Here is a 25,298-nt window from a genome sequence, read left to right as displayed (position 1 = left end):
CACCTTGCATTGCATCTGCTCCAGGACTGGTGCCAAGAGTAGGCATGGTCGGGCATCTGCCAAGGGCCCACACCCCAGCAGGGGCCCGCTGGCAAAAGCCCCCTGGAGTTGCCCCTCCTCTTCCTCATTGCAACTGCTTGTTCACCTGCCTCTCGCACTGGCCCAGACCGCTGGTGGTCTGCAGGAGATGCGCTGTGGCCTCCTTGCTCCCTGGCTCTCTACCTGCCAAGCAAGCAAGTGGGAGCAAGGAGCAGAAGGAGCAAAGAGCAGCTGGTGCCCATGCCTGTGAGAAGGCAGACTCCTGGAGGGAGGTGGCCGTTGAGGGTGCCTTGCCCGAGGGCCCACTGTTCTTGCTCCTCTCCACAAATAATCATAGATGCTTACCCTAAGAATTTATTGAACTGCAACGGAGTCATTAAAATCACATAACTTGGAGTGCATCCGAGAGGAGTCCTCCCTCCCTATTCTTGCGTTGAGGTCTCCAGCCAGAAGAATTTCAGCAGAAGGGTACTGAGATTCCGGTTTTATCACGTCCTGTGTTAAACTTTCCCACTGGGCCAGCATTTCTACTTTGCTACTCCGGGTGGAAGGTATACATTAAAAATAAGCAACTGAGAAATATTTTTAATTAATATTGCACGTGCCAAGGGATCCCGGGTAGGTAAAGTTATTATCTCAACCTGGAGCAAAGTGGAGATGAAGGAAAGAAGGCCAGCACTCAAGCCTCCTCGAGGCTGGCTAGAGAGAGGTAAGTGGTAGAGAAAAAGCAGTCAAACTGTTCAAGAAAATGTCCCCATTTGTCCAAGTTTCTGGTACGCTGTTGCACCAAAAAGGGAAGGAAAATCACAACGACCTTGCATGGCCCTGGTATAAATACAAAGAGTGTTTGTATTTATACTAGGGCAGTGCAGTTTATTTTTATTTTTCAAAAATAGCAATAGCAATACAGTTCTCTGGAGCGACTTTATTTTTTAAATCAAGAGCACATCTCTTCCCTTCGCCATCAGTGGGTTGGTGCCACCGTGTTTGGGGTCTCTGATGCCCTCCTCTTCCTTGATCTTTATCTCCATCTGGCCTCATTTGGGCCCCCGTAGGACTACGCTGAAGAACAAGATGGATGGATTGCAGCAGTGCGCACATGCCCCGCTGTTGGTTCCGGTACTATTATCACCCTGAGTTTCAGAACACAGCACTGCTGATGAGCATCCAGGATTCAAATCGAAATCCCAGCTGTCTCAGCCTCAACCTCACCCCCGCACAGACTGCCCCACCACCACACACCTGGTGGAAATCTGTGCTCCCTTGCCCTACAGCAGGTGTAGGCAGATCTCCAGATGTTTTGGACTTCGACTCCCAGCGCTCTGGACTACTGGACACTCTGGCGAGGGCTTCTGGGAGCTGAAGTCCAAAACATCTGGAGATCTTCCTTCTGCGCTACAGTGCAACCCATGGGGGAATTTCACTTTCCTGCAGATGCTCCCCCTACTGACCAAGATGTTACCACAGCACTTCGCAACGCCGTCCTGGTCCCTCGTCCCTGTACTTTGGGTGGCTTTTCCCCCCTCTCTGCGAGTCACGCAGGGGCTGGGGACTCCGGAGAAAGGCCGAGGATGTTTCCCTCGCCACCCGCCACTGCTCATGTGGTGTGGTCTTCCACCCACTGGCAAAGCCTCCTTGCATAGCAGGAGGGGCCGACCGTGGAGAAGTTTTGCCCTCGGTAGCGGATGCTTTTCCAGAGGTGCTCCAGCTTCTTGCGGAAGCTGTACACCGTGAAGAGGTCGATGATGCCGACGAAGTAGCGATACTCCGGCCCGTCGATGACGTGCAAGGGATTTCTGCAGCTGGGCAGCAGGCGTCTGTTCTGGGACAAGTAGGAGGAGGCATCCTCCCGGCTGCGGGTGTTCGGGCCGCGCAGGCAGAAATCCAGTCCGGCGGAGGAGCCGGCCTCGTGGTTGCTACCGTGGCCCTGCGTCAGGTAAGGTGCCAAGACGTCCCGCATGAAGGTCTCGCTCTGCGTCGAGGTCGCCGGGTCTGTGTCGCTGCTGGGCCGGTGGCTCAGGTACAGCGCCAGCACGTCCTGGATGGTGCTCTTGCTTTCGGGAGACATTGCATACAGCGTGTCCAGGCTGGACACAGCCTTACCGACAGCGGATGGCGGAGCGGTCAATCGCCCGGGTTCTTCGCCTGCTGGTTCCCTGGGGCGGACGGAGCCCTTGCAGCTGACCGACCTGTCGGAAGTAGGCAAACAAGCCCTAAGGCATTTGGGAGTGTGTTTGCCTCTGCCCGTCTCCTGGAGGAGGAGGCCATCGATGGCTACTAGCCCTGATGGCTCTGTGCTACCTCCCTGATCAGAGGCAGTAGGCCTGTGTACCCAGTGGCTGGGGAACCTGGGCAGGGTGCTGCTGCTGTCCTGCTTGTGGGTTTCCCGTGGGCAGCTGGATTAGATGGACCCTTGGACTGATCCAGTATGGCTCTTCTCGTGCCCTTATGTTCTGTCTCTCTCTGTCTCTCCCTGCTTCTCAAGCCAGGCTCTGAGCAAATTGCAATGCCTTGCCGCAGGGCTGGGCAACGGGTGGCCCTCCAGATGTGTTTGCCTACACCTCCCATCAGCCCCAGCCAGCACAGCCAGTGGTGAGGGCTGGTGGGAGCTGTAGGCCAAAACACCTGGAAGGCCACCCGTTGCCCATCCCTGCAGCAAGGCACTGCAGTTTGCTAAGAGTCCTGGTTACGCCCAGCAGTCTCTTGCCTCCGGCACTGTTTCCGCTGCCAGCTCGGGGGACCCGGAGCCAAGCCAGGCACAGTGCGAAACACAGCTTTGCATTTCATGTGCGCCTCTATTAAACACGCATGTAGCAGCAGCAGCAGCAGCAGCAGCAGCAGGGGGTGCGCGTGCATGTGATCATTAATGGGATTGTGATCACTGCTGGGATTGCAGCAGGGGGAGAAGGCCCAATTTAATCCCTTGTCCCCTGCCACAACCCCGGTGAAAAGCGCCCCCCGCTGACGCCAATGCAAACAGCAGTTTGGGAGGAGAAGCTTTATTTGCAGCAGTCCGAGCATGATCTGCCCATCCCCTCCTCTGCAGGAGCTATTTGCATTATTTTAAAAAAACACAAAACACCACGTGAAAGTTAAATGCAAGACTGCATTTCATGGCACGTCCTTTGAGCCAACAATGTGATGTGGCTGCAAAAAAGGCCAATGCTATTTGGGGCTGTATTAATAGAAGTGTAGCTTCCAAATCCCGGGAAGTACTAGTCCCCCTACACACAGCCCTGGTTAGGCCTCATCTGGAGTACTATGTCCAGTTCTGGGCGCCACATTTTAAGAAGGATGCACTGCAGAGGGTTCAGAGGAGGGCAACGAAGATGATCAGGGGACTGGAAACAAAGCCCTGTGAAGAGAGACTGAAAGAACTGGGCATGTTTAGCCTTGAGAAGAGAAGAATGGGGGGAGATAGGATAGCGCTGTTCAAGGACTTGAAAGGCTGTCGCAGAGAGGAAGGCCAGGATCTCTTCTCCATCATCCCAGAGTGCAGGACACGGAATAATGGGCTCAAGTGACAGGAAGCCAGATTCTGGCTGAACATCAGGAAAAACTTCCTTACTGTTAGAGAAATGCGACAATGGAACCAACTACCTAGGGAGGTGGTGGGCTCTCCCACCCTGGAGGTGTTCAAGACGAGGCTGGACAGCCACCTGTCAGGGATGCTCTGACTTGGATTCCTGCATAGAGCAGGGGGTTGGACTTGATGGCCTTGTCGGCCCCTTCCAACCCTACTCTTCTACGGTTCTGTCATCCTAGGGCGCCCCCTAGGCTGCAGGAGGAGTCTGCAAACATCTGGTCAGCAGGCAATCCCAACCCATAGGGCCCTACAAAGCCCTGCCTTCACGTCTTACTGCTCATTTCAAGCCACTCCTCCCTGGTGGCGGGGGGCACGGCCCCATGTTCTGCTTCCTTCCCCCGTTCCCACAGTTCCTCCCTTAGATCTTCAGCCCTGATGCAGTTCCTCCCAACACACACAGAGCATCCCCTGTTCACAAGTGGTACCTGCAAGAGCTGCATGTTATTCTTAGCTGGGATGTAGAGATTTTGTAAAATCCATCACGTCTGCGTTTCACAGATTGTCAAGTGCCTTTCATTCTGCCATCCACTCGTTTACAGAATCAGGGTTTTCCCAATTTCCCAAAATTGCGCAAATCTGCACGTGTGCAAATTCACGGCAGCAGAAATGTGCAAATCTCTCCCCCCCCCCCCAATGCACATTTTAATGCTTTAGCCTATAGGGAAATGTACATTTTCAGCCAGTGTTCCTTTATTTTTTCTACAACTAAATTTGAGTACAATTCCAGAAAGTGAAAACCCCAGTCCACAGGTCCCTGGAATCCATGCAATTCAAGAAAAGCTGGTCCGCTGTGGAATCTGTGGTCAGATTCATAGATATCCAAACTCCTTCGATTCTGCTGCGGATGTCTCCGACATCCCTATTCCCAGGTTATGACCCTTAAGAGGAACTTTCCTGTTCTGGGTTCCAGCTGGCCTTGAGCTCTTCTGGCCTCATGAGGAGGGGGGAAGATTTCAAGAGTGGGGAAGGAGAACAGGGAGCCTTTATAGTCTGGCCTGATATAAGGTGGTTTCCCATATTGCTATATCCATATAGGAGCATTCTATACCTATATAGTGGTAGAGGAGGGGTTCTGGAGAGTGGGAAAGGACAAAGGTCTCCTTCACACCACCCACCCACTCACTCTGTCTTTCCAAAACATCTTTGTACAGTCACCTTTCCCAAATGGGCATGCTAGCTGGGGGATGCTGGAAGCTGTAGCCCAACACATCTGGATGCCATCAAGTTGGGGAAGATTTTTTTTTTTTTTAACCTCATAGCACTCATAGTCCTGCCAGGATACTTATTATCCTGTGCAATTCAGGGCGCAATCCTATGCATGGTTAGACAGGAAAAAAGGCCTACAACTCCCAGCATTCCCCAGCCAGCCATGGCTCACTGGGGAATGCTGGGAGTAGTAGGACTTTTTTTCTGTCTAAAGGTACACAGAATCAAGCCTTTAACTTCCCTTCTCCCCATGCCTTCAATTTCTCTCTCTCCTGACACGTCAATACTCTGGACACACTGGAAGCTCACAGGATCTCATCACCCCATTTCTGAGTTTTACAAATGGCCATTTTCTTTTAATTTACAAACGTACACCCTCCCACATACATAGGGAGTCCCTCGAGTATACAGTAGCCATGAGCATAGGGGTGGGGGGACTGAAAGCTACAGGGGGAGGAAACGATGGGTGGAAGAATAAAAGCCAGCATGGGTGGCGCAAAAAGCTGCACGTGGAAATGAATTCGTACATCCCCTTCCCTGCAGGACCATCGACCGGTTTAAAAGCATAACATGACTTGGGCGCGTCTAACGCTACAGCAGGAGGGAAGCCCTTTCTACCAGCATGACATGTGAAATCTGTGCTAGACGTGGAGAGTGGGGGAGAGAAAGTGACAGCAGTGTAGCAGAATCAGGGTTCGCAGGGACGCAGTGCTGGCACTTCTTTATGAGCAGGGAGTTGGACATCCTCTCCCACCCGCCTCAGACTTCCCCGTTTGCTCTGAGCTCACTGCCAGTCACCACAGTAGCTGGCGGAAAATGAATTTTCCCAGCAACGATCTCTTGTTCCCTCCTGTAATGCAAAATCTCTTGGGGTGGCCGGTCTCGAATGGGCAGTTCAGACCCATGAGCTTTCCAAAGAAACCTGCTCCTGGTGGAGAGGAAAACTGCTAGAGCTGGTTTGTTGATATGGATCAAAACAGCTACCTGCATTTTTGGCCTCTCCTTGGGGACTTATGGCAGGGGTACCCAACCTTTTTGGACCCGTGGATTCAAAAATGTGAGGATTTGAGGAACTGCTGTGGGCACCACCACAAAATGCCTCATCAGGGCATCGCTGCTTTGGCATCTGCCTGTCGCCAATCTGGATCGTAGGCGCCGTCCTATTCAGCCAAAACTTTTGTGTCATGTCTATTGGTCACCACGACGTTTCTTTAATAAGGGATTGTCTAATCAGGCTAATTGCTGGTGATGTAACACAGCTAATGCTTCTTTTAAGCATACGTTTTGGCAGTGTCCAGTAGCTGCTTCTTTTTGGGAGGAGGTTATTTCACAGATAAACTTTGTACTGGAACAGTCTTTAATATTCACTGATGTACACGCTCTTTTAAATTGGTTACCTGCTCCTTGGAAATTAACAAATTGTCAGGGTAAATGGATTCTCTGTGTCCTTTTGACAGCTAAAAGCCCTGATCTTACAACTTTGGAAGGATAAACGCTCACTTCCTACACTGCGATGGACTGAGGACCTGACAACGTTTTCAATATTTGGATGGGTGGCGTATAGACGCCACCTCCAAATGGATACTTATTTGGATATTTGGTTCACTTTTGTTGAAGCCTATGTATCGTTGCTAGAAAGTTGTGAGCTTTTTGTACAAAACCTTGCACGCATGTTGAAAAAAAGGGGGGAAATAATAAAAAAGAAAAAGAAAAAAATGTTTTGGGTGCCCATGGGCACCACGTTGGGGGCCCCTTCATGGGCACTACTCGAGGTGCCCGTGGGTGCCACATTGGGGACCCTTGCTCTATGGGGACTGTCTCAGGAGGAGCGCCTGCCCTTCAAAATTTACCACTGCCCCGCTGGAAAGCAATATCTGCCTTTCGGCAGTCCCTTCCCCGCAGGCAGGCCTGGATGCCTCCCCACCACAAGCCCGGCCTCGCTCACACTGTCCGGGCGATGATGTCGGCAAGCGCCTTGTTCAGGATCCGCTCGTCCTCGTGCAAGGGCTGCAACCCCACCAGGAGACTGTAGTCCATCACGTCCAGGTCCCTCAGGAACTGCGTGTCCAGCTCGACTTGATGGATCAGCCAGGCTCGCTGCTGATCTGCGTGGGCGAGAGAGCACACGGGCTGGCGGACAGCAGCGCCGTCCGTGAAGGAAGAGAGACTCGACGTCGTTGGATATTGTTTCTTATACTGTTTTATGCTGTGCCGCGCAGTTTCAATTTTTGTGACCCACCCAGAAAGCTTCAGCTATTGGGCGGTACAGCAATGAAACAAACAAAATAACTTCGCGCAGACAAGAAAGCAAAGGCAGCCGTGTCGACCACAGGGAAAAGAAAATCCGTGATGCTGTAATACCTTTATTAGGCCACAGCCAAAAAGATCACCCAAGAAACTGTGCAAGCTGCCGAGACGCCCAGATCTCTTCTTGTGGTTGGGGCAAGGTGAAGTGGAGGGCAGAAAAGTGACTGGATGGACCAGACTAGTGAGTCCCAGGTGTGATGTGGAATCAGCAGGTCATGAGATGGTTACAGGAGAGCTCTGCCGACTCGGTTACACGGGGAAGAAGGGGGGCGGGATGCCTGCATCCCCCATTTTGGGGAATATAAATTCCAGCCAGTGGAGGCTGCTGGCTCTGATGTCCGTGGGGCGGTGAGTCCGCTCTGGGTTGCAGTCTCAGTCCAACGGAGCTATCCAAGGTGCGGAGCATAACAGATGTAACATTCAGCAAAGCACTGTGGATAGCTCCATTAGAGTTCTGGCTGAAACCTGGAGCAGATTCCCCGCCCCACGGACATCGGGGCCACCAGCCCGCACTCAGCCCCGCTCTTCTCAAGAGTGCTTCCCATCTTGGGCGACGCGCACGGGCTCCTTTTGCCAGGGGACCACGGAGAGGAACCGGGCCGTCTTTTATTATGACAAACCCTAAAGAAAACCTGCACGCAGCCAGTGGATTCCACCAAGATTTTTGTCTGGAAAGTTAAGGGCGGGGGAATGTACCACCCCCATCAATAATCAGATTTAAAAATGATGCCGTTTTCCTTTGCTTGTTTGTACTCATGCGGTCCCCCCCCCCCCAATTCCTGTTCCCTCCTAATTCCCCATTTTCTCTCCTACGGCTTATTTACTGGCGGGATGAGCTTTAAAGGAAAATATGCTGGTCTTTTGGTGCCGCCCCTTCTGCCCTTGGCCACACCCCCTTCAAAAGCCCCACCCACCCCTGGAATGCGGCCCCCACGTGCTCCTTTGGAATGGAATCCGGCCCCAGGCTGAAACCGGTTCCCACCCTATTACCACCATGCCCACCACCACGTGTTCCAGGTGTGGCCCTAGTTGGCAGGAAGATGGGTGGGGACACCCTCCCGCTCCCAGTGCCTCAAGGGGTGAGGAGCCTACCAAGGCGGATGACCTGTTCTCCAAAGTTGAGGTCCTTCAAAACCACAATGATTTCGCTGCCTGCTGGAGCCATGCCTGTCCATCGGTCAAGCTGGCAGCCTTTGATGTCATACCTGTGAGCAGAAGACAGGGGACAAGTGAATTCCAGAGAGGTTGCATTCATACCTCCCCATCTTCTGTGGGACCCTCACAACATCCCTGTGAGGTTGCTTAGGCCTGAGAGATGGTGAGTGGCCCTCAGTCACCCCAGTCAACTTCATGGCTTCAGTTCTAGTCCAATACTCTAACCCACCATAGGTGTCTTTGGGACCACAATGCCCATCAGCCCCAGCCAGCATGGTCATGGGTCAGGGAGTATGGTAGCTGTAATCCAAAACAGGTTGGAAATTCCTGGTATAGACAGTCCTGTGTGGTATAATACCATATCCCATCTTCCCTCAATCTGCTCCCTTCTAGATGTGTTGGACTACAACTCCCATCTAACCACCCTACTATAACAAAGCCTGGGTTAGGATGGAACACCTTCTGTACGTTGCTTCCACCCTATGTTCAGCATGCAAGGCCTTGCACCACAGTCCTCATCTGACTTGAGGTACAGCAAGTAGAGACAAAGAGCAGGGCCTTCTCGGTGGTGGGGCCCACTTTGTCATATGCTTTCCCAGGGGAGATCTGCCCAGGTCCCATTATGTCAAATGCCATTTTACAATGTTGTATGTATAAGCAATTATATCAAGGATAGGCAACCTGGTGCCCTCCAGATATTGCAGACTACAACTATCAATCTAACCATTGGCCATGCTGGCTTGGGTTTATGGGAATTGTAGTCTAAAACAACTGGAGGGCATCAGGTTGCCTACCTCTGATATATGTACGCGTGCACGCGCACACGCGCATCCACGCACACACACACACACGCGAGTTGACATTTGATTGCTGTAAGCTGCTTTGCCCCTTCATGGATGTGGCTGTCTGATGAGGCTTTACAAGTAGCTGAGGAAAGAAGGGAAGCGAAAAGCAAGGGTGAAAGGGGAAGATATATCCAACTGAACGCAGAGTTCCAGAGAATAGCAAGGAGAGACAAGAAGGCCTTCTTAAATGAACAATGCAAAGAAATCGAGGAAAACAACAGAATGGGAAAGACTAGAGATCTCTTCAAGAAAACTGGAGATCTCAAGGGAACGTTTTGTGCAAAGACGGGCATGATAAAGGACAAAGAAGGCAGGGACCTAACAGAAGCAGATGAGATTAAGAAGAGGTGGCAAGAATACACAGAAGAACTATACAGGAAAGATCTGAATGTCCCTGATAGCCATGACAGTGTGGTCACTGAACTTGAGCCGGACATCCTTGAGAGTGAAGTCAAGTGGGCCTTAGGAAGCATTAGTAACAACAAAGCTAGCGGAGATGACAGTCTTCCAGCTGAGCTATTTAAGATCCTAAAAGATGATGCTGTTAAAGTGCTGCATTCAATATGCCAACAAATTTGGAACACTCAACAATGGCCGCAAGACCGGAAAAGGTCAGTTTACATTCCAATTCCAAAGAAGGGCAACGCCAAAGAGTGTTCAAACTACCGCACAATTGCGCTCATTTCACATGCCAGCAAGGTGATGCTCAAAATCCTACAAGCTAGGCTTCAGCAGTATGCGAACCGAGAACTACCGGAAGTACAAGCTGGGTTTCGAAGAGGCAGAGGAACTAGAGATCAAATCGCCAACATTCGCTGGATCATGGAGAAAGCAAGAGAATTCCAGAAAAAACGTCTATTTCTGCTTCATTGACTACGCTAAAGCCTTTGATTGTGTGGATCACAACAAACTCTGGCAAATGATCTTTAAGAGATGGGAGTACCAGACCACCTTACCTTTCTCCTGAGAAACCTGTACGAGGGTCAAGAAGCAACAGTAAGAACCAGACATGGAACAACCGATTGATTCAAAATTGGGAAAGGAGTACGACAAGGCTGCATATTGTCGCCCTGCTTATCTAACTTATATGCAGAGTACATCATGAGAAACGCCAGGTTGGATGAATCACAGGTCGGAATTAAGATTGCTGGGAGAATTATCAACAACCTCAGATATGCAGACGATACCACCCTAATGGCAGAAAGCGAAGAGGATCTAAAGAGCCTCTTGTTGGGGGTGAAAGTGGAGCGTGCAAAAGCTGGTTTGAAACTCAACATTAAAAAAACTAAGATCATGGCATCTGGCCCCATCACTTCCTGGCATACAGAAGGGGAAGCAATGGAAGCTGTGACAGATTTTACTTTCTTGGGCTCCAAGATCACCGCAGACGGTGACTGTAGCCATGAAATTCAAAGACGCTTGCTCCTTGGGAGGAAAGCTATGGCCAACCTAGACAGCATAGTAAGAAGCAGAGACATCACCTTGCCGACAAAGGTCCGTCTAATCAAAGCTATGGTTTTCCCAGTAGTAATGTATGGCTGTGAGAGCTGGACTCTAAGGAAGGCTGAGTGCCGAAGAATTGATGCTTTCGAACTGTGGTGCTGGAGAAGACTCTTACAAGTCCCCTGGACTGCAAGGAGGTCAAATCAGTCCATCCTAAAGGAAATCAACCCTGAGTGCTCATTGGAAGGACAGATACTGAAGCTGAAGCTCAAATATTTTGGCCACCTAATGCGAAGAGAAAAGTCACTGGAAAAGACCCTGATGCTGGGAAAGATTGACGGCAAAAGGAGAAGGGGACGGCAGAGGATGAGATGGCTAGTAGCATCACCGATGCAATGAATATGGACTTGAGCACACTCCGGGAGAGAGCGCAGGACAGGAAGGCCTGGCGTGCTGTGGTCCATGGGGTCGGACACGACTGAACAACTGAACAACAACAACAAGCCACTTTGAGTTCTTTTGAAAAAAAGATGGGGTATATGGTTTTTTTTAAGGGTGCAATCCTATGTCGGTTCAGACAGAAAGAAGTCCTACAACTCCCAGCATGCCCCAGCCAGCCATGCTGGCTAGGGGATGCTGGGAGTTGTAGGATTTCTTTTCTGTCTAAACCTGAGTAGGATTGCGCTCTCAATAAATTAAACGAAGACAAATAAATATAGTGGCTTTCGAACTATGGTCTGGCCAGTCAAGGGGCTCCTGAGAAGCAGCTCAGCGGGGTGCTTAAGTGAGAAGATCAGTAACATGGGACAAGCTTTCCTGCTCCAATAGGTGCGACTCATCTCCCCCTAAAATGCACATCTGCCGGAGACAGTTTCTGGGTCTCTTCCCTTGGGCTGAGATCTTTCCAAGATGTTCAACCTGTGCCAACTCAGTCTGCGAGCAGAGACTGGCAGGACCGGACGTTCTTCCGTAGCAGTGATGTAAAATAAAATTTAAGAACTCCCCGCACATAGAAATCTAGCATGTCTAGAATTGATTTTGCAAGGCACTGGAAATCTATTATAAAACCTTAGGGACTGGTTGTGACAGAAGTGAGATATAGTATTATTAGCTACTTCAATCTTCCTCAGCCTGAGAGCTTCCAGATGGGTTAGACTAAAATTCCAATAATCCCCCATTTGGAGGGTCCCAGGTAGGAAACGCTGAGCTACGTTAACTTTTCATCTAAAAGAAAGCAATAATTATGCCTAACGTTATACGATGGCAACCAGTACTATAGTAATAATAGTACTTATATCAATATTTGACATATTTTTAAGTAATTATGGCTAAGGAGAAATGATAGCAAATGTATCATTTAAAGAAGTGAAATGTAACATGAATTAGGAGTGGCAGGTTTTGATATCCATTTTCAATATTTATATTAAGATGATGGATGAGATCCAAAGTTAGTCACAATTACCCATTGAAATCAATGAGACTTGGGTTACTTGGTAAGTCCCATTGATTTCGATGGGTCCACTTTAAGTATGACAAAATCTGGATCCAACCCTATATCTTTTTGTATTTCCCCCCCTGTGTATTTATGTATACATACTTCATATATTGATATTGCAATGAGCATAGAAACTAAAAAATGAATAAAAAGAAAAGACATCTAGCATGTCAGGGAAAAAAGAAAAATCTAGCATGTCACGGGGGAAAAGAAAAAATCTAGCATGTCAGGAGGGAAAAGAAATCTAGAATGTCAGGGGGAAAAGAAATCTAGCATGTCAGGGATAAAAAAGAAAAGGAATCTAGAATGCCAGGTGAAAAAAGAAATCTAGCATGTCAGCGGGGGAAAGAAAAGGAATCTAGCATGCCTGGGGAAAAAGAGCCCAATAAGCAGGAAGATTTCACTTGTGAGAAGAAACGCTGTAAAAACACAATCCTATGCATGTTTACTCAGAAGTAAATCCCACTATGTTCAATGGGGCTTACTCCCAAGTAAGTGCACGGCTGCACGCAGGATTTGAGGCCCAGAAGGACAGAGCCTCTGCATTCGTCTCCTGCCAGCACAGACCAGGGTCCTTAGCTGAGAACCGGCGGCCTGCCTCTCAGACCATGCTCAGGACTCACCGCTCGACAATCCTCTCGTGCGGGTAAAAGATACTCTGCATGATGATGAAATATTTCTAGAGGCAGAAAAAGAAAACAGGAGGAAGTCAGTCCACAGAGAGTTCAAAACATGCAGCTTCTGGTGCGGTACGGTCCTCTCCCGCTAGCCTCAAGCCCGGCGCTTTCAAATGTGGAATTCCCCCACAGGCATTCTTGGAGCTGGAGCAGTGGTGAGAGGACTGTGCCACATGAGAAGTCACCCCTTTGAAGCTGCCCGCCGTGGCAGGTGAGTTAAGCTGGGCTGGGGGCTCTTGCCGCATTTCTGTCTCTCCTGCCTCTTGCCAAGATGGTCACTTGAAAATACAATTCTGTACAAAGAGAGGGGAAATGTATGCCGTTTTCACATCGTTTTAGTCAGCTTCTGCTAGCCGTGAGAAAGGGCAGAGATGCTATGCAGAGCCTGGAAGCCCCGTCCTCTTTCATACAGGAAACCTCGCTCAGGCCTTAAGGACTAGAAACTTGTATTTAAAACCATAAAAGCCAGTATTCTTAGGATGCTTAATGCTGAAGTGGGAAGATGAGTAAAGGGAAGGAGCTTAGGAACCCTAAGTACTACTTAATACCACAAAGTAATGCTAACTAGTACTACTTAATACTATTAAACATTGTTGTTAATAAAGCACCTAATGTTTTCTATGTTCTGGACAAAGATTAAAAGCGAGATGGGGCAGGCAAGACGGACAGGCAAGAAAGCCAACAAATTCAGGTGCAGTTCTTACTACATAATAAACATAATGAGCTTGTATTTATTTATTTTTTAAAAGCAAGCAGTGGTGTTTGATGAAGGCACTGGGATGGGGAGGAGGAGATGACGATGCAAATGTCCACTCCCCAGGCCTTAGGTGTTTCCGCTGCTGCGATTCGCTTGTCACGCTAGCAGCGAACTCAGGTGGTGGAGTGCCAATAAGACTGGAGCCAAAACATGGCCGCTGAGATAGAAGAGGGGGGTATCAGCATGCGTGGGGGGAACCCCAGGATTTAAAACAGTATTCCCCCCCACCAAAAAAAAACCCAATAAGAAAATCCTAAAAGAATTGCAGAAGGGTGTGTGTGGGGGAACTAATGAGGATGGAGAATGCAGCGAATGTTGAGTGTCTGCTGGAAAAGGGAAACAGTAAATCATGGGGACGGGGTGGTGCTGGAGCTCCTTGAGCCCCTACCTGCTTATACTCTCTGGGAGGATGGCAAAGTTGTTAAGCTGGAACTCTAAACACTTTGGTCAGGGTGACCTTCTCGAACCCAGCGCTCTTCAGATGTGTTTGGACTGCAGTGCCCATCAGCCCCAGCCAGCATGCCCAATGGCCATGCTGGCTGGGGCTGATGGATGTTGTGGTCCTAAAACATCCAGAGGATTCTGGGTTGGGGAGGCTGAGTTAGGGGGCGATGATACGCTGCAGCATTTCTTTGCAGCATCTTGTTGTAGGCCATTCCTACCAATAGCAGCAGCTGGAGGGGACATACCTTCTTCTCCTGCGGGGCAATGATACTGTGAACCCCTGTTAGAAGGAACAAAACCAGAACACAGGTGAGGGGGGGAAGGATTCTGCCTTAAACAGACTATACAAGCCAGAAGAAGACGTTTATGTTATCTGTGATGCTGCAGAGACTGAAGATATAGCACATTATTTGCTGTCCTGCCCTTTATACTCTGAACCAAGGTCTCAGTTTCTGGGTTTTATTTTGTCTGATCTGCACTGTAACACTTGTTCCAGAAAGATTGTCTCTCTTTTGTGTGACACCGATCCCAGTGTAACTCACAAGGTCTCGCTCTCTGCTTTGGCAGCATCGAAAATTCGAGCAAAATTCATTTCCGACAACGCAGTTGACTTGTTGTTTGGGGGATGCCTTGTTTTAACGGTCTTTTAGCTGCTTTAACTTTCAGATCATGATGATTCATTTAAATGCGGAAGCAGTATATTTTTAAATGAATTCAAATGAATTTTAAATAATATTCCGTGAATATGTTTAGTTTTGACCATTTTAGATTTTGACCTGATGTAGCATCTGCCCTAATGTGTTTTCGTTGTTTACTTGTTTTGTACATCTGAATGGCCTAAGGCCCACGACTAAAGAAATGGAATGGAATTCTAGGCTTTTAGGCGATGCCTGTTCCTGCGTTCGCGCCGAGGTGGGAATCCCTCAGGCCTGAGAGCCAAATCCGGCCCTCCTGTTGTCATAATACGGCCCTCTTGGGATCCCCAAACAGCACCGTCCCCTTCCACACAACTATCGATCCTTCTTGACCGGCTTTATTGCCGTTTCCACACCTTCTAAAAGGTCAAAATGCCTCTCCTAAGGCCCAGTTCCTGACAGCAAGAGCTTTCAGCTACTACATGCTGGCATTTTTGGCCACGCCCCTTTGGCCATGCCCCCTTTGCCTATGGCCCCACCCAGCTCTGGAATGCGGCCCCCAAGAGCTTCTCAGAAATTGGATTCCCCACCTCAGCATTAACGGTTGGCCCGGTGGGGCTCCTTACCCAGGAACTTGACGAGGATGGAGTGGGGGTATCTCTCCATGTGCTCGACGTACTTGGGCAGGTTCGAGAGGAGGAAACGGATCTCTCGCTTGGTCTGCGTCTTCAGGAAGAAGCGTTTGTCATTGCTACTGAGAAAGAGGCAGAGACAGTTACTACCCCGTGAGGGACGGAGGAGCGAGACCTCGGCCTAATTTGCGCCCCCTCCCACGTGGGGGTGTCCCACTGCCCACTTCCAACTGCTTCTCCAGTGTTCATGCATCTTATTGTTTAAACGCGCCGTCCCAAACCTAGTCCCATCCAGATGTTGTGGGTCACAACTCAGGCTGGCTGGGGATTGTGGGGGCTGATGTGCGAAACATCTGGAGCAGTGGAGGCTGGTGGCTCCGATGTCAGTGGGGCGGTGAATCCGCTCCGGGTTTCAGTCAGAACCAGTCAAGCCTTGCACCTTGGATAACTCCTTCAGAGTTCTGACTGAAACCCGGATTGGATTCACCACCCCACTGACATTGGAACCGCCAGCCTCCACTGATTGGGAGGGCACCAGTTCATGGAAGGCTGGTTTAAACACTTAAGTTATGACGAGACATGATCATGGCTGCAGGTTGATAAAACTGAAGTATTAAACGAAAAGGGAACAAACTAATAGGGTCACCCGTCTGGCGTCAGCATCTAGCCCCTTTGGGCAGCTGCAGGGGGTTCAGTGCCCAGCATGGCCTACCAGTGTTGATGCCCATTCTGCCCCACTTCTCTGCACCACCACGCTATGTTTCCCAGAATGCCCGATGCAGCGTCACTCCAGGGCATCACAGAAACCCTAAAATGGCACCTTCTGAGCTTCCTGCCGTTGTCACCAGAGGGGGTTCCGACAGCGGCATTTGCTGCAACATTTTTGGTTCCGGAGTGGCAGCGGCTGAAGCTTGCAGCTCAGTCCCCCCCACCCCCCCGCCGTTCCTCCAGAATGTAAAACAATCTTAACCAAATCATCCGAACTGGAAATAGATCAAATAGCGGTGCAATGAATTTCTTCCTAGGATCTGTATAAATCTCCAGACAGAAAGAGGGAGCGCATGTCACAACCAAATCCTTCTCCTGACAAGTGGGGGTTGGACTCGATGGTCTGTATAGGCCCCTTCCAATCCTATGAAATTCATGCATGGCCAGCACAAATGGATTCTCCGTGCCATTTTGACAGTGGGGAGAGCAATCCTATGGCCACCAGACACTGTCTAGAGGGCCAGAGAATTTTTCGGTTTCTGGGAACTGAGCTCGGGACCTCAGTTTCCAGAAAAGGCACTCTCTGTCCCCTCCCCTGCTCCCTTGCAGCTGGCATGGTTCTCTCCATGCCAGGTATGTCTCCATGCTCCAAAACAGAGTGTGGAGACAGGGAAAAGGGGGCAGTCCTGAGGGTGGGGAGGGGACTGCGGAAGCTTCTTTACGAGGCTTCCTGGGCTTCCCCACACCTGCTCTGATGTCCCCAGCTAGACGCATGAAATCACGTGCCTAGCTGAAAATGCAGGGCAGGCAGAGCACGGAGGCGGGATACCCTTCATGCTCTGATCACCCCGCATTGGATAGGCATCAGCCTCTGAGTTTGGAGGCTGACAAGTCTCTCCGTAGGACTGTGCCCTAAAAGACTGATATTACAACACTGGAAGGATAAACGCTCACCTCCTATAATGCCATGGACCTTGCGACACTTTCTACATTTGAACAGGTGGGATATAGATGCCGCTTCCAAACTGACACTTATATGGATATTTGGTCTGCTTTTGTTGAATGCAGTGCATAATTCTTAAAAAAGGTAAAGGTGTCCCCAACCAGTCGTGTCCGACTCTAGGGTGCGGTGCTCATCCCCGTTTCTAAGCCGAAGAGCCAGCGCTGTCCGAAGACACTTCCGTGGTCATGTGGCTGGCATGACTGAACACCGAGGTGCACGGAACGCTGTCACCTTTCCCGCCGAGGCGGTACCTATTTATCTACTTGCAATTTCTTGCTTTCGAACTGCTAGGTTGGCAGAAGCTGGGACTGAAGACGGGAGCTCACTCCGTCACGCAGCACTCGGGTCTCGAACTGCTGACTTGCCGACCTTCCAGTCTGCAGTTCAGCATCTTAACCACTAAGCCACTGCGGCCCCGCATAATTCTTAGACAGCTGTATTTTCACACACACACACACACACACACACACACACACAGGGATATCAGAGGAATCCATCCAGGGGCTGGAGCTTGCTGGCTTCAGCCCCCTGGACTTCAGCTTGTTTCCCCACGACTCAGGGAAAACACTGAGTCAAGCCAGCTCACATATTTTTCCACGTTTTTAAGCTTTATATAAATAGAAATGTGTACAAATTGCGGCGCGCAATTTGTGTGATGTATGCAAACGCTGGCCATAATTTGCAGCTGCAATTTGCGTAAATCACGCAAATGCCCCCTGCAATTTGCGCACATTTCTATTTACATATTTTTTTAAAAAAGAGAGACAAAGTTCCCAGAGACAAAGCCCTGTGGCTCAGCCTGCAAATGCAAACCAATTTGGGTGTTCACCAGGAGTCCGTCGAGCCCCCAAAGGGGCGGATTCCACAATGACAGACATCTCTAACACACACTTCATATGCATGCACTGAAATGGATGTATTCAAATCTACGTAGCTACGTGTTTGTTTGTTTTTTCCTTTTCTTCTTCTTTGGTTTGTTTCATCAACATTTTACAATACTTTTTTTTTTATAAAGAAGCAAGCCAGCTGGAGGGTAGATTGCGGGTAGCAGAACATCCTTAGCAGAAAGAGCAGTTCGACAATGGAACCCATGACCGAGAGGGGTGGGTGGGGGTCTTTTCAACCAGAGGCTGGACAGCTCCTGATTTCCTGCATCAAACAAGAGGCTGGATTAAATGGCTCTAAGATGCCCTCGAACTCTGTGATTCTAAGATGAACTGCATTGTCTGTGTCTTTCAGCTGTTGAGTGGGTAGCGGAATAGGTAGCTGGGTGCTCCCTGAAGTAGTTGCCTAGGAAACCTGATCCCAAATCCGGCCCTGGCCAGTCGGAATATCGCCCTGATTCACCGCAAGGCAACTTCGTCGGAACATATTCATATGGGGGGGTGTTCTACTCATGGTGGGGAGTTTCTCTTACGTGAGGAAGAAGTCGGCGCTGCTTTTCGAGTTGCTGACGAACTGCAGGTAGGAACTCTCGCAGGAGAGCGACTTTTGGTAATCATGATCCACCATGCCGAGAAACTGCCGGAACCGGGAAAAGATGGGACCGGCGTACGTCCGCATCTCAAAGCCCTGCAGTGAAACGGAACCGGGGTGGGGTGGGGGAATCAATGTAGAAAATTGTTAAATGTAGTAAAGGGAAACCAAAATGAACAAGGCGGTGCATACAAGTGTTCGGGGCTTTTTAAGTTTAGCAAAGTCCCTGGTTCGAGTTCTGCCTCTGTCATGAGCTCATGAGATTGGCCAGTTTTTCTCTCTGCCTCAGGGCCGCCTCTTCTGCAACTCGGGGCCATGGTGAGGCTGAGTTACCCTACAGGGGTGTCGCAAGGATCACAACAACCAGGAAATGGACAGGAAGCAGAAGGAAAACACACACGCAGCCCCCTCGGGTGCCTCGCAATGATTAGGTAAGCTCAAAATCATCATAAAAATAAATTACAGAACACCCTAAGAATGAGGCAGAACAACAGAAGCCTCTTTCATGGGGGAAGAAAACTTTCAAGAAATTGGAGGACAGATTTTGGCACAGCACTAGCCCACCTCTTCGCGGGCGCTTGACACAACATTGCCCCCCTGCCCCCCACACACACACCTGCGTTGTGGTGGATGCAAAATGGGGGCCACCCTGCCAACACAGCTGATGCTGTTGCTACCTAGAATGGCAGCACCCACCTACCCCCCAAATCCCAAAACTCTTTGGGAAAAAAAGAAAGACACTGAGCTACAACTGTTGCCAATGGTGAGCCCTAGCTGTGAGAAACTGTTGAGAATTTCTGGAGAAATTTGGTAAATTTCCTCCCCTAATTTTTCTGCTGACGAAGAGGGTGGGAAATTTCAAGAAGCCATTTGCACACAGCTCTACTAAATACGAGTTGCTGGGGGACACTAGTGGGAAGGTGCTGTTGTCCTCCTTGTGGGCTTCCCATATAGCTCTCTGGTTGATCACTGCTGGAGCAGAATGCTGGACTAGAGAGGACGTTTGGTCCCAACAGTGCCGGCTCCAGGTTTTGGAGGGCCCCTGCGGGGGTGTGGCCCCTTGGCAGCTGTCCAACTATGCCTACCCTTCCAGCACTGCTTTTCTTATGTTGCTCTTCCTTTTAAAACAAACAAAATCAAACCATAGATGAAACAAAACTCTAATTTTGGTTTTGCATGAAGAAAGGCAGAACGCCTTTTATAAATTCAGCATTTTTGCTTCTGTCCATTTGCGCATCTCGTGGAATTGTATTTTATTCCGAAATAAGGTAAACAAAGTAAAGGCAGCCAGAAGAAGAAGAAGAAGAAGAAGAACGTACATAATAATACAATCAGAATCACTAAAGAAACAACGGGATTCACTAATTATACATCTTAGTCTATAACGGACAAGCTTATGGAATATCTGAGGGCTGAGCAAAGGGCTGAATGCGCCCGATCTCATCTGATCGCGGAAGCTAAGCAGGATCAGCCCTGGTTAGTACTTGGATGGGAGACTGCCTGGGAATCAGGCTTCCTGCACTGAGCAGGGGGTTGGACTCGATGGTCTTGTAGGCCCCTTCCAGCCCTGTGATTCTATGACGTCGAGCAAAGGGCTGGATGCGCCCGATCTCGTCTGATCTTGGAAGCTAAGCAGGCCAGCCCTGGTTAGTACTTGGACGGGAGACTGTCTGGGAATCAGGCTTCCTGCATGGAGAAGGGGTTGGACTCAATGGTCTTGTAGGCCCCTTCCCACCCTATGAATCTATGATTCTATCTACAGTGGAACGACCTAACTAGGAGCTCAATATTTCATGAAAATAAACATTTAGCTTCTATTGTTCACGGGAGGAAAGAAATGTTGAGAGGGCGAGAAATTCTGTCATGCGCCTATAAGACGCAACACGGAGCACTCCTTTGGGTAGCGTCCCATGATCCCCTTCCCCACACCACAGGCTCCTACCTCATGGACCTGCTTAAGCACTGTGTTAAATTCCGACTCGCTCCGGACATCCTGGCAGAGAGAGAGAGAGAAAGAGAGAGAGAGAATGAAAGAACAAGCCTATTCACCCTCTTTTCCTCCTCGGTGCCCTCTCTCATTTCCAGCGCGCTCCGACTCCTAGTCAAGGAAACACAGCTCTTATGTGTAATGCATTTGAGTGTGGACGTTGCAGGCATTTCACACGTGTGGGAATGGGGAACGAGGACTTCACAATGCATATGCACTAACTTTGTGGGGAATGGGCAGGGGGTCTGTACTAAGCAAAGAAATTGCGAAAGGGGTGGTGAGGCAGCTAAAATCGGATTTGAGAATTGCAGGCTACCCAGTAGCCAATACGGAAGCCTTAGCCCAAATCTGGTCTGCCTGGCGTCCCAATCCAGCCCTCTGGAGTTGCCCTCTTCACCTGTTGCAGCTCCTGTCTTCCAACCTCCAACTAGCTTTAAGCTAAAATATGCTGGCATTTTTTTGCTCCCCACCTCTTTTGCCTTTGGCCACCCCCCTTTTGCCTTTGGCCACACCCACCACAGAAATGCAGCCCCCAAGACCTTCTCCGAGATTGAATTCTGCCCCTGGGCTGAAAGAGGTTCAACACCCTGGCCAACAGGAACCGCCAGATTCCGCAGCGGCACAATTCCAACAGGACTCGCCTTAATAAGAGAAGGTTGTTATCATTCATTAAATTAATTAATTGTACTATTTATATCCTGCCTGCCTGCCTGCCACAGAGGTCAAAGTGGCGTAACTGCCTCTTCCTGTTTTATCCTCACAATAACCTTGTGAGGCAGGCAAGGCTGAGAGGGACAGTGACTGGTCCAAGGTAATCCGGTGAGTTTCATGGCTGAGGTGAGGGCTTTGAACCTGGGTCTCTCTCATCCAAGTCCGACACTAACCACTGCACCATGCTGACTACCCAGTGGCCTCCAGGTTTTGGACTCAAATTCCCATCAGCCCCAGCCAACACGGCCAATGGTCAGGGATTCTGGGAATTGGAGTCCAACCCAGGCCTCTTGGTTGTCTTCTCCAGCTATATACTACATCACATCCATTGCTATGCCTTTGAACACGGCCAGGGGCTTAAAGGGGGCAACTTCAAAAGCGTTGTCATGGCCCCGCTCCCCTCAGTTAGGCCGCCGATACGAAGAAAGTTGAGGGAGGAACTCTGGGTCCAGCTGTGGGTGCCACATTTGAAGAAGGGCATCAATGAAACCCGGAGCGTGACCAGAGGAGGACGGCGAGGACGGCGTGGGATCTGGGAGCCAAGGCCTATGAGGGCGGTTGGAAGAGACAGTTCTGAAGTGGGGAAATGCCACTTGTGTTGTTAGCATGAGAATGCGTTGCTGGGGGCGGCGAGAGCCACGTAGGAAAGAGGACGGTGGCTGATTAACTTACTGGCTGAGTAACTTACGGCACGTGAGTCACAATGCCTAGCAGGGCCCTTGTCTCAGGAAACCGGAGAACTTCCTTTGAAGGAAGTTTGTAGCCCCTTGACTCAGCACTGCACCAAATACTGGCCAAAGCTGACGTCACGTGCCTTGTTCACTTGTTTGTATCAACACCAAAGTCACCCATCACTCTGGTTCCAGTCCCGAGGGGCCACGCTGGCAACTCTGGACTGCACCACGCCTTGGTGTTCTGGTAATAAACATCCGTCTGCTGGAACAAAAAGTCGGTATCCGTTCTCTGGCCGAGCCTGGCAGAAGGGTAAAATTCTGCAACAGTTCTGTTTAGCCTGGAGAAGAGGAGAGTTAAGGGGAGATGGGATAGCGGTGTGCAAAGATCTGAAAGGCTGTCAGACTCGTCCTTGGTCGCTCCAGAAGGCAGGACTAAAACCCAGGGCTGGAAGTTGCAGGGAAGCAGATTTTGGCTAAACAGGAGGATAAACTTCTTAATGCAGGGGGTGCAGGACTTCTGACTCAGGGGATGCATCCAGCCCTCCAGGGTTTTCCAGTTGGCCATGCCCCTTCCAGCAGACCCGCCCCCTTTCCCCAAATTACAAATCTTTGGGTGGCTTCCTGGCTTTTGCGCAGCTCCCTCCCCACTGGGAGGGAAGGTCGAAACACCTCTCTTAAGGCTGAGTTACTGGGCAGGAAAAGCTTGAAGCGAAAATAGGCTGGAGTTTTTGGCCCAGCCGCTTTTTGCCTTTGGCCCCGCCCACCCCTGGAATGCGGCCCCTGAAAGCTTGTCTGAAGTGAAATTTGGCCCTTGTGCTGGAAACGCTTCTGCCCCCCTCTCCTAAAGGAACGAGCTGCCTCGGGAGTTGTGGGCGGGGGGTGGGGGCTCTCCTTCATTGGAGGTATTAATGCAGAGGCTGGAGGGTCATCAGTCAGGGATGCTGTCCTTGAAAGATCCTGCATTGACAGGGGTTGGACTAGATGATCTCCCAGGAACCTTCCAACTCTCAGGTTCTGTGGAAACCAGGAGTGGATTTTGTGTGTGAAAGGGCTGCTGTGTAAGCTCTGATCTGGTCCAGAAAACAAATTCCCGGGCTGAGAATATGCTCCGAGGCACTTTGCTCCTTTACGTCTCTCGTGATGCTATAATCGTTTCTATAACACGATCTGTGCACACTCATTTTTAAGTGGGTCTCTCTCCCGCTCCTGAGCCACGACTTTACACCTGGCTCCAGCTGATTGACGTCGGGGTTCTAAAGTGGGGGGGGACCCAAAGTTGATGCCACGAACCTGAGAGGTCTGCTCACCTCTGCCACAGAGGATTCCTCGCTAACAGCTGGGAAGACGGCAGCAGCAAAAGAGGATCGGTGTGGTGTAGCGGAGAGAGTGTTGGACTGGGACTCAGGATATCCAGGTTCTAGTCTCCGCTTGCCCGTGAAGCTCACTGGGTGACTTTGGGACAGTCCCTGACTCTCAGCCTGACCTACCTCACAGGGATGTTGTAAGGATAAAATGGAGTGGAGTGTGAGCCACCTGGGTTCCTTGCAAGAGGAAAAAAAAGTGGGAAATAGATGTAAGAAGGAAGGAAGGAAGGAAGGAAGGAAGGAAGGAAGGAAGGGTGCGTGAGTTTGGCTTACCTGGCTACGCCACCTGAAAGTAAGAGCAGCATCCCCAAAGGAGGTGGGAGCTGGCTGGACCAGAGACAAAAGGAAGACTGGTGGAGGAAGGAGAAGAAGACAAGGGGTCCTGTGTGTGAAGCTGTACGGGCAGATTTTGTTTTGCAATACTAATCGGGACTATCTATGGGGAAAACACCAGCTAGCCGTCTCTTGCCTAAGGCCAAGCTGGAAAAATATTTAGCTTTCTCAAAGAACTGAGAGAGACTAAACTCTCTCTGAGAGGTAGTATCTTTAGTAGCTTATCACAGAAAGAAAGAAAGAAAGAAAGAAAGAAAGAAAGAAAGAAAGAAAGAAAGAAAAGAAAGAAAACCAGCTTATGCCTAACTGATCCTCACTGTGGTCACGGGGTTATCAATCGCATCCTGGACCGAGGCCTTGAGGCCCTCCTTCAGCATGCAGGTTAATTCGTAGAATTCGTGCTCATGGTTGATCTCGAAGAAACCCAAGAGTTTCCACTGTTGGCGGATTCTCCAGAGGATCCGATACATGATTGGGTGAGATATCCGGCGTCTCCTCTGTGTCTCCAGGATCTCGGCCTGCTAGGGAGAAGGCAGAGAGATGGAGAAGTTAGCCATGTGAGGAGGAAGGCAGTGGGATGGAGAAAAGGGGCACAGATTCATTTTTATTAAGAGAGTAGGGACCAGTGAGAAATTCGCTGGGTTCACATTTTATTTACAGTATTTTTTTACCCCACTCTTCAGCTGAAAAAGGCTCCCAGAGTGATTTCCACAGATTAATAATGAGACTGGCCCTGCCCTCAAGATTACAATCTAAAAGACACGACACAAAAGGAAAAGGGATTGGGAGGGAGGAGGAAAAATGCAAAACTCAGGCACCAGTTCTTAAATTCAAGGTTCTTATACGGGTTCTTTCTGGCAGGGAAGAGTGAAAACAAGCTCCCCACAGCTGTTTCTTCTCTGGCCGATGAAGGGGGCCATATTGGTCTCCCCCTTGCTGAGATTACATAGTTCACACCTCTCAGAATGAAATACAGACCCAAACACAATTCGCAGTTGGAAATCTGTACATTACTGATTTTGTGATGAATTTTGCAAAACAAATAAAAATATGTTCGACAAAAATATGTTCAACAAACCCTTGCACAGATTTGGAAAAAGTGCAAAGAAAAAGGAGCACACTTCTAAAATGTGCACAAACAGGCGTTAGTCAATGGACACATCTGTACACCTGAGAAAAATGCATCGCAACGTGTACACGTTTTGAAAAATGTGCACATTTCTGTGCAGGAAGGAAAGGGGCTTGCACAGAACTGGGATGGAATGAGCCTAGCAGTGGAAAACTTGAGGACATCCGCAGAATGTGTGTGTGGGGACAGGATCTTCCCTGGTGGCCTCACCCTGACCCTCAAACAGTGGAGGTTGGTGTCTCCGATGTCAGTGGGGCTGTGAATCCGCTTCAGGTTTCCATCAGAGTTCTAAAGGGGCAATCCAAAGTGCTCCGCACCTTGGAGAGGTCCTTTAGAGTTCCGACTGGTTCTGACTGAAACCTGTCAGCATTGCAACGTGCTGTTCACCTGCCCTGCACTCCGGCTGAGACAAGGTGGTGGCAAGGAGGAGGAATGGCAGATGCGCAGCCTGCATGCTCCCTGGCTCTCTGCCTGGCAAGCAAGGTATTATGACAAAGAGGAAAAGGAGCAAGAACAGCTGGTGACCAAGATGCTGAGGAGGTTGATTCACGGAGGGAGGGGCCCATTGACAGCACCTTTCCCAAGGGCCCCCCAAAACCTGGAGTCGGGAGATCGGGGCTCTAGTCCCCACTCGGCCATGGAAGCTCACTGGGTGACTTTGGGCCAGTCACAGACTCTCAGCCCAACCCACC

At 49.9% G+C, this 25,298-nt stretch overlaps 1 protein-coding gene across 1 annotated transcript in view; it reads right to left on the bottom strand.

Annotated features, from left to right (window-relative positions):
• Positions 1 to 610: 610 nt before the first annotated feature.
• PIP5KL1 (phosphatidylinositol-4-phosphate 5-kinase like 1) overlaps positions 611 to 25,298 on the bottom strand; it is a 32,427-nt gene continuing 7,739 nt past the window's right edge. The window contains exons 3-11 of the mRNA XM_084821256.1: positions 23,795 to 23,998; positions 20,351 to 20,401; positions 18,350 to 18,504; positions 15,216 to 15,340; positions 14,200 to 14,234; positions 12,700 to 12,755; positions 8,231 to 8,343; positions 6,777 to 6,936; positions 611 to 2,228 (exon numbers count right to left, since the gene is read on the bottom strand). Of these exons, the coding sequence (XP_084677382.1) occupies positions 1,637 to 2,228; positions 6,777 to 6,936; positions 8,231 to 8,343; positions 12,700 to 12,755; positions 14,200 to 14,234; positions 15,216 to 15,340; positions 18,350 to 18,504; positions 20,351 to 20,401; positions 23,795 to 23,998 (1,491 nt within the window). The 3' untranslated portion in view covers positions 611 to 1,636. The remainder of the gene's footprint in view (positions 2,229 to 6,776; positions 6,937 to 8,230; positions 8,344 to 12,699; positions 12,756 to 14,199; positions 14,235 to 15,215; positions 15,341 to 18,349; positions 18,505 to 20,350; positions 20,402 to 23,794; positions 23,999 to 25,298) is intronic.

Source organism: Heloderma suspectum, chromosome 14, assembly GCF_057233095.1.
Source record: "Heloderma suspectum isolate Gila_16-S chromosome 14, 16-S_ref, whole genome shotgun sequence".
Taxonomy (NCBI): Eukaryota; Metazoa; Chordata; class Lepidosauria; order Squamata; family Helodermatidae; genus Heloderma; species Heloderma suspectum.
This window is presented reverse-complemented; position numbering and strand designations above follow the sequence as displayed.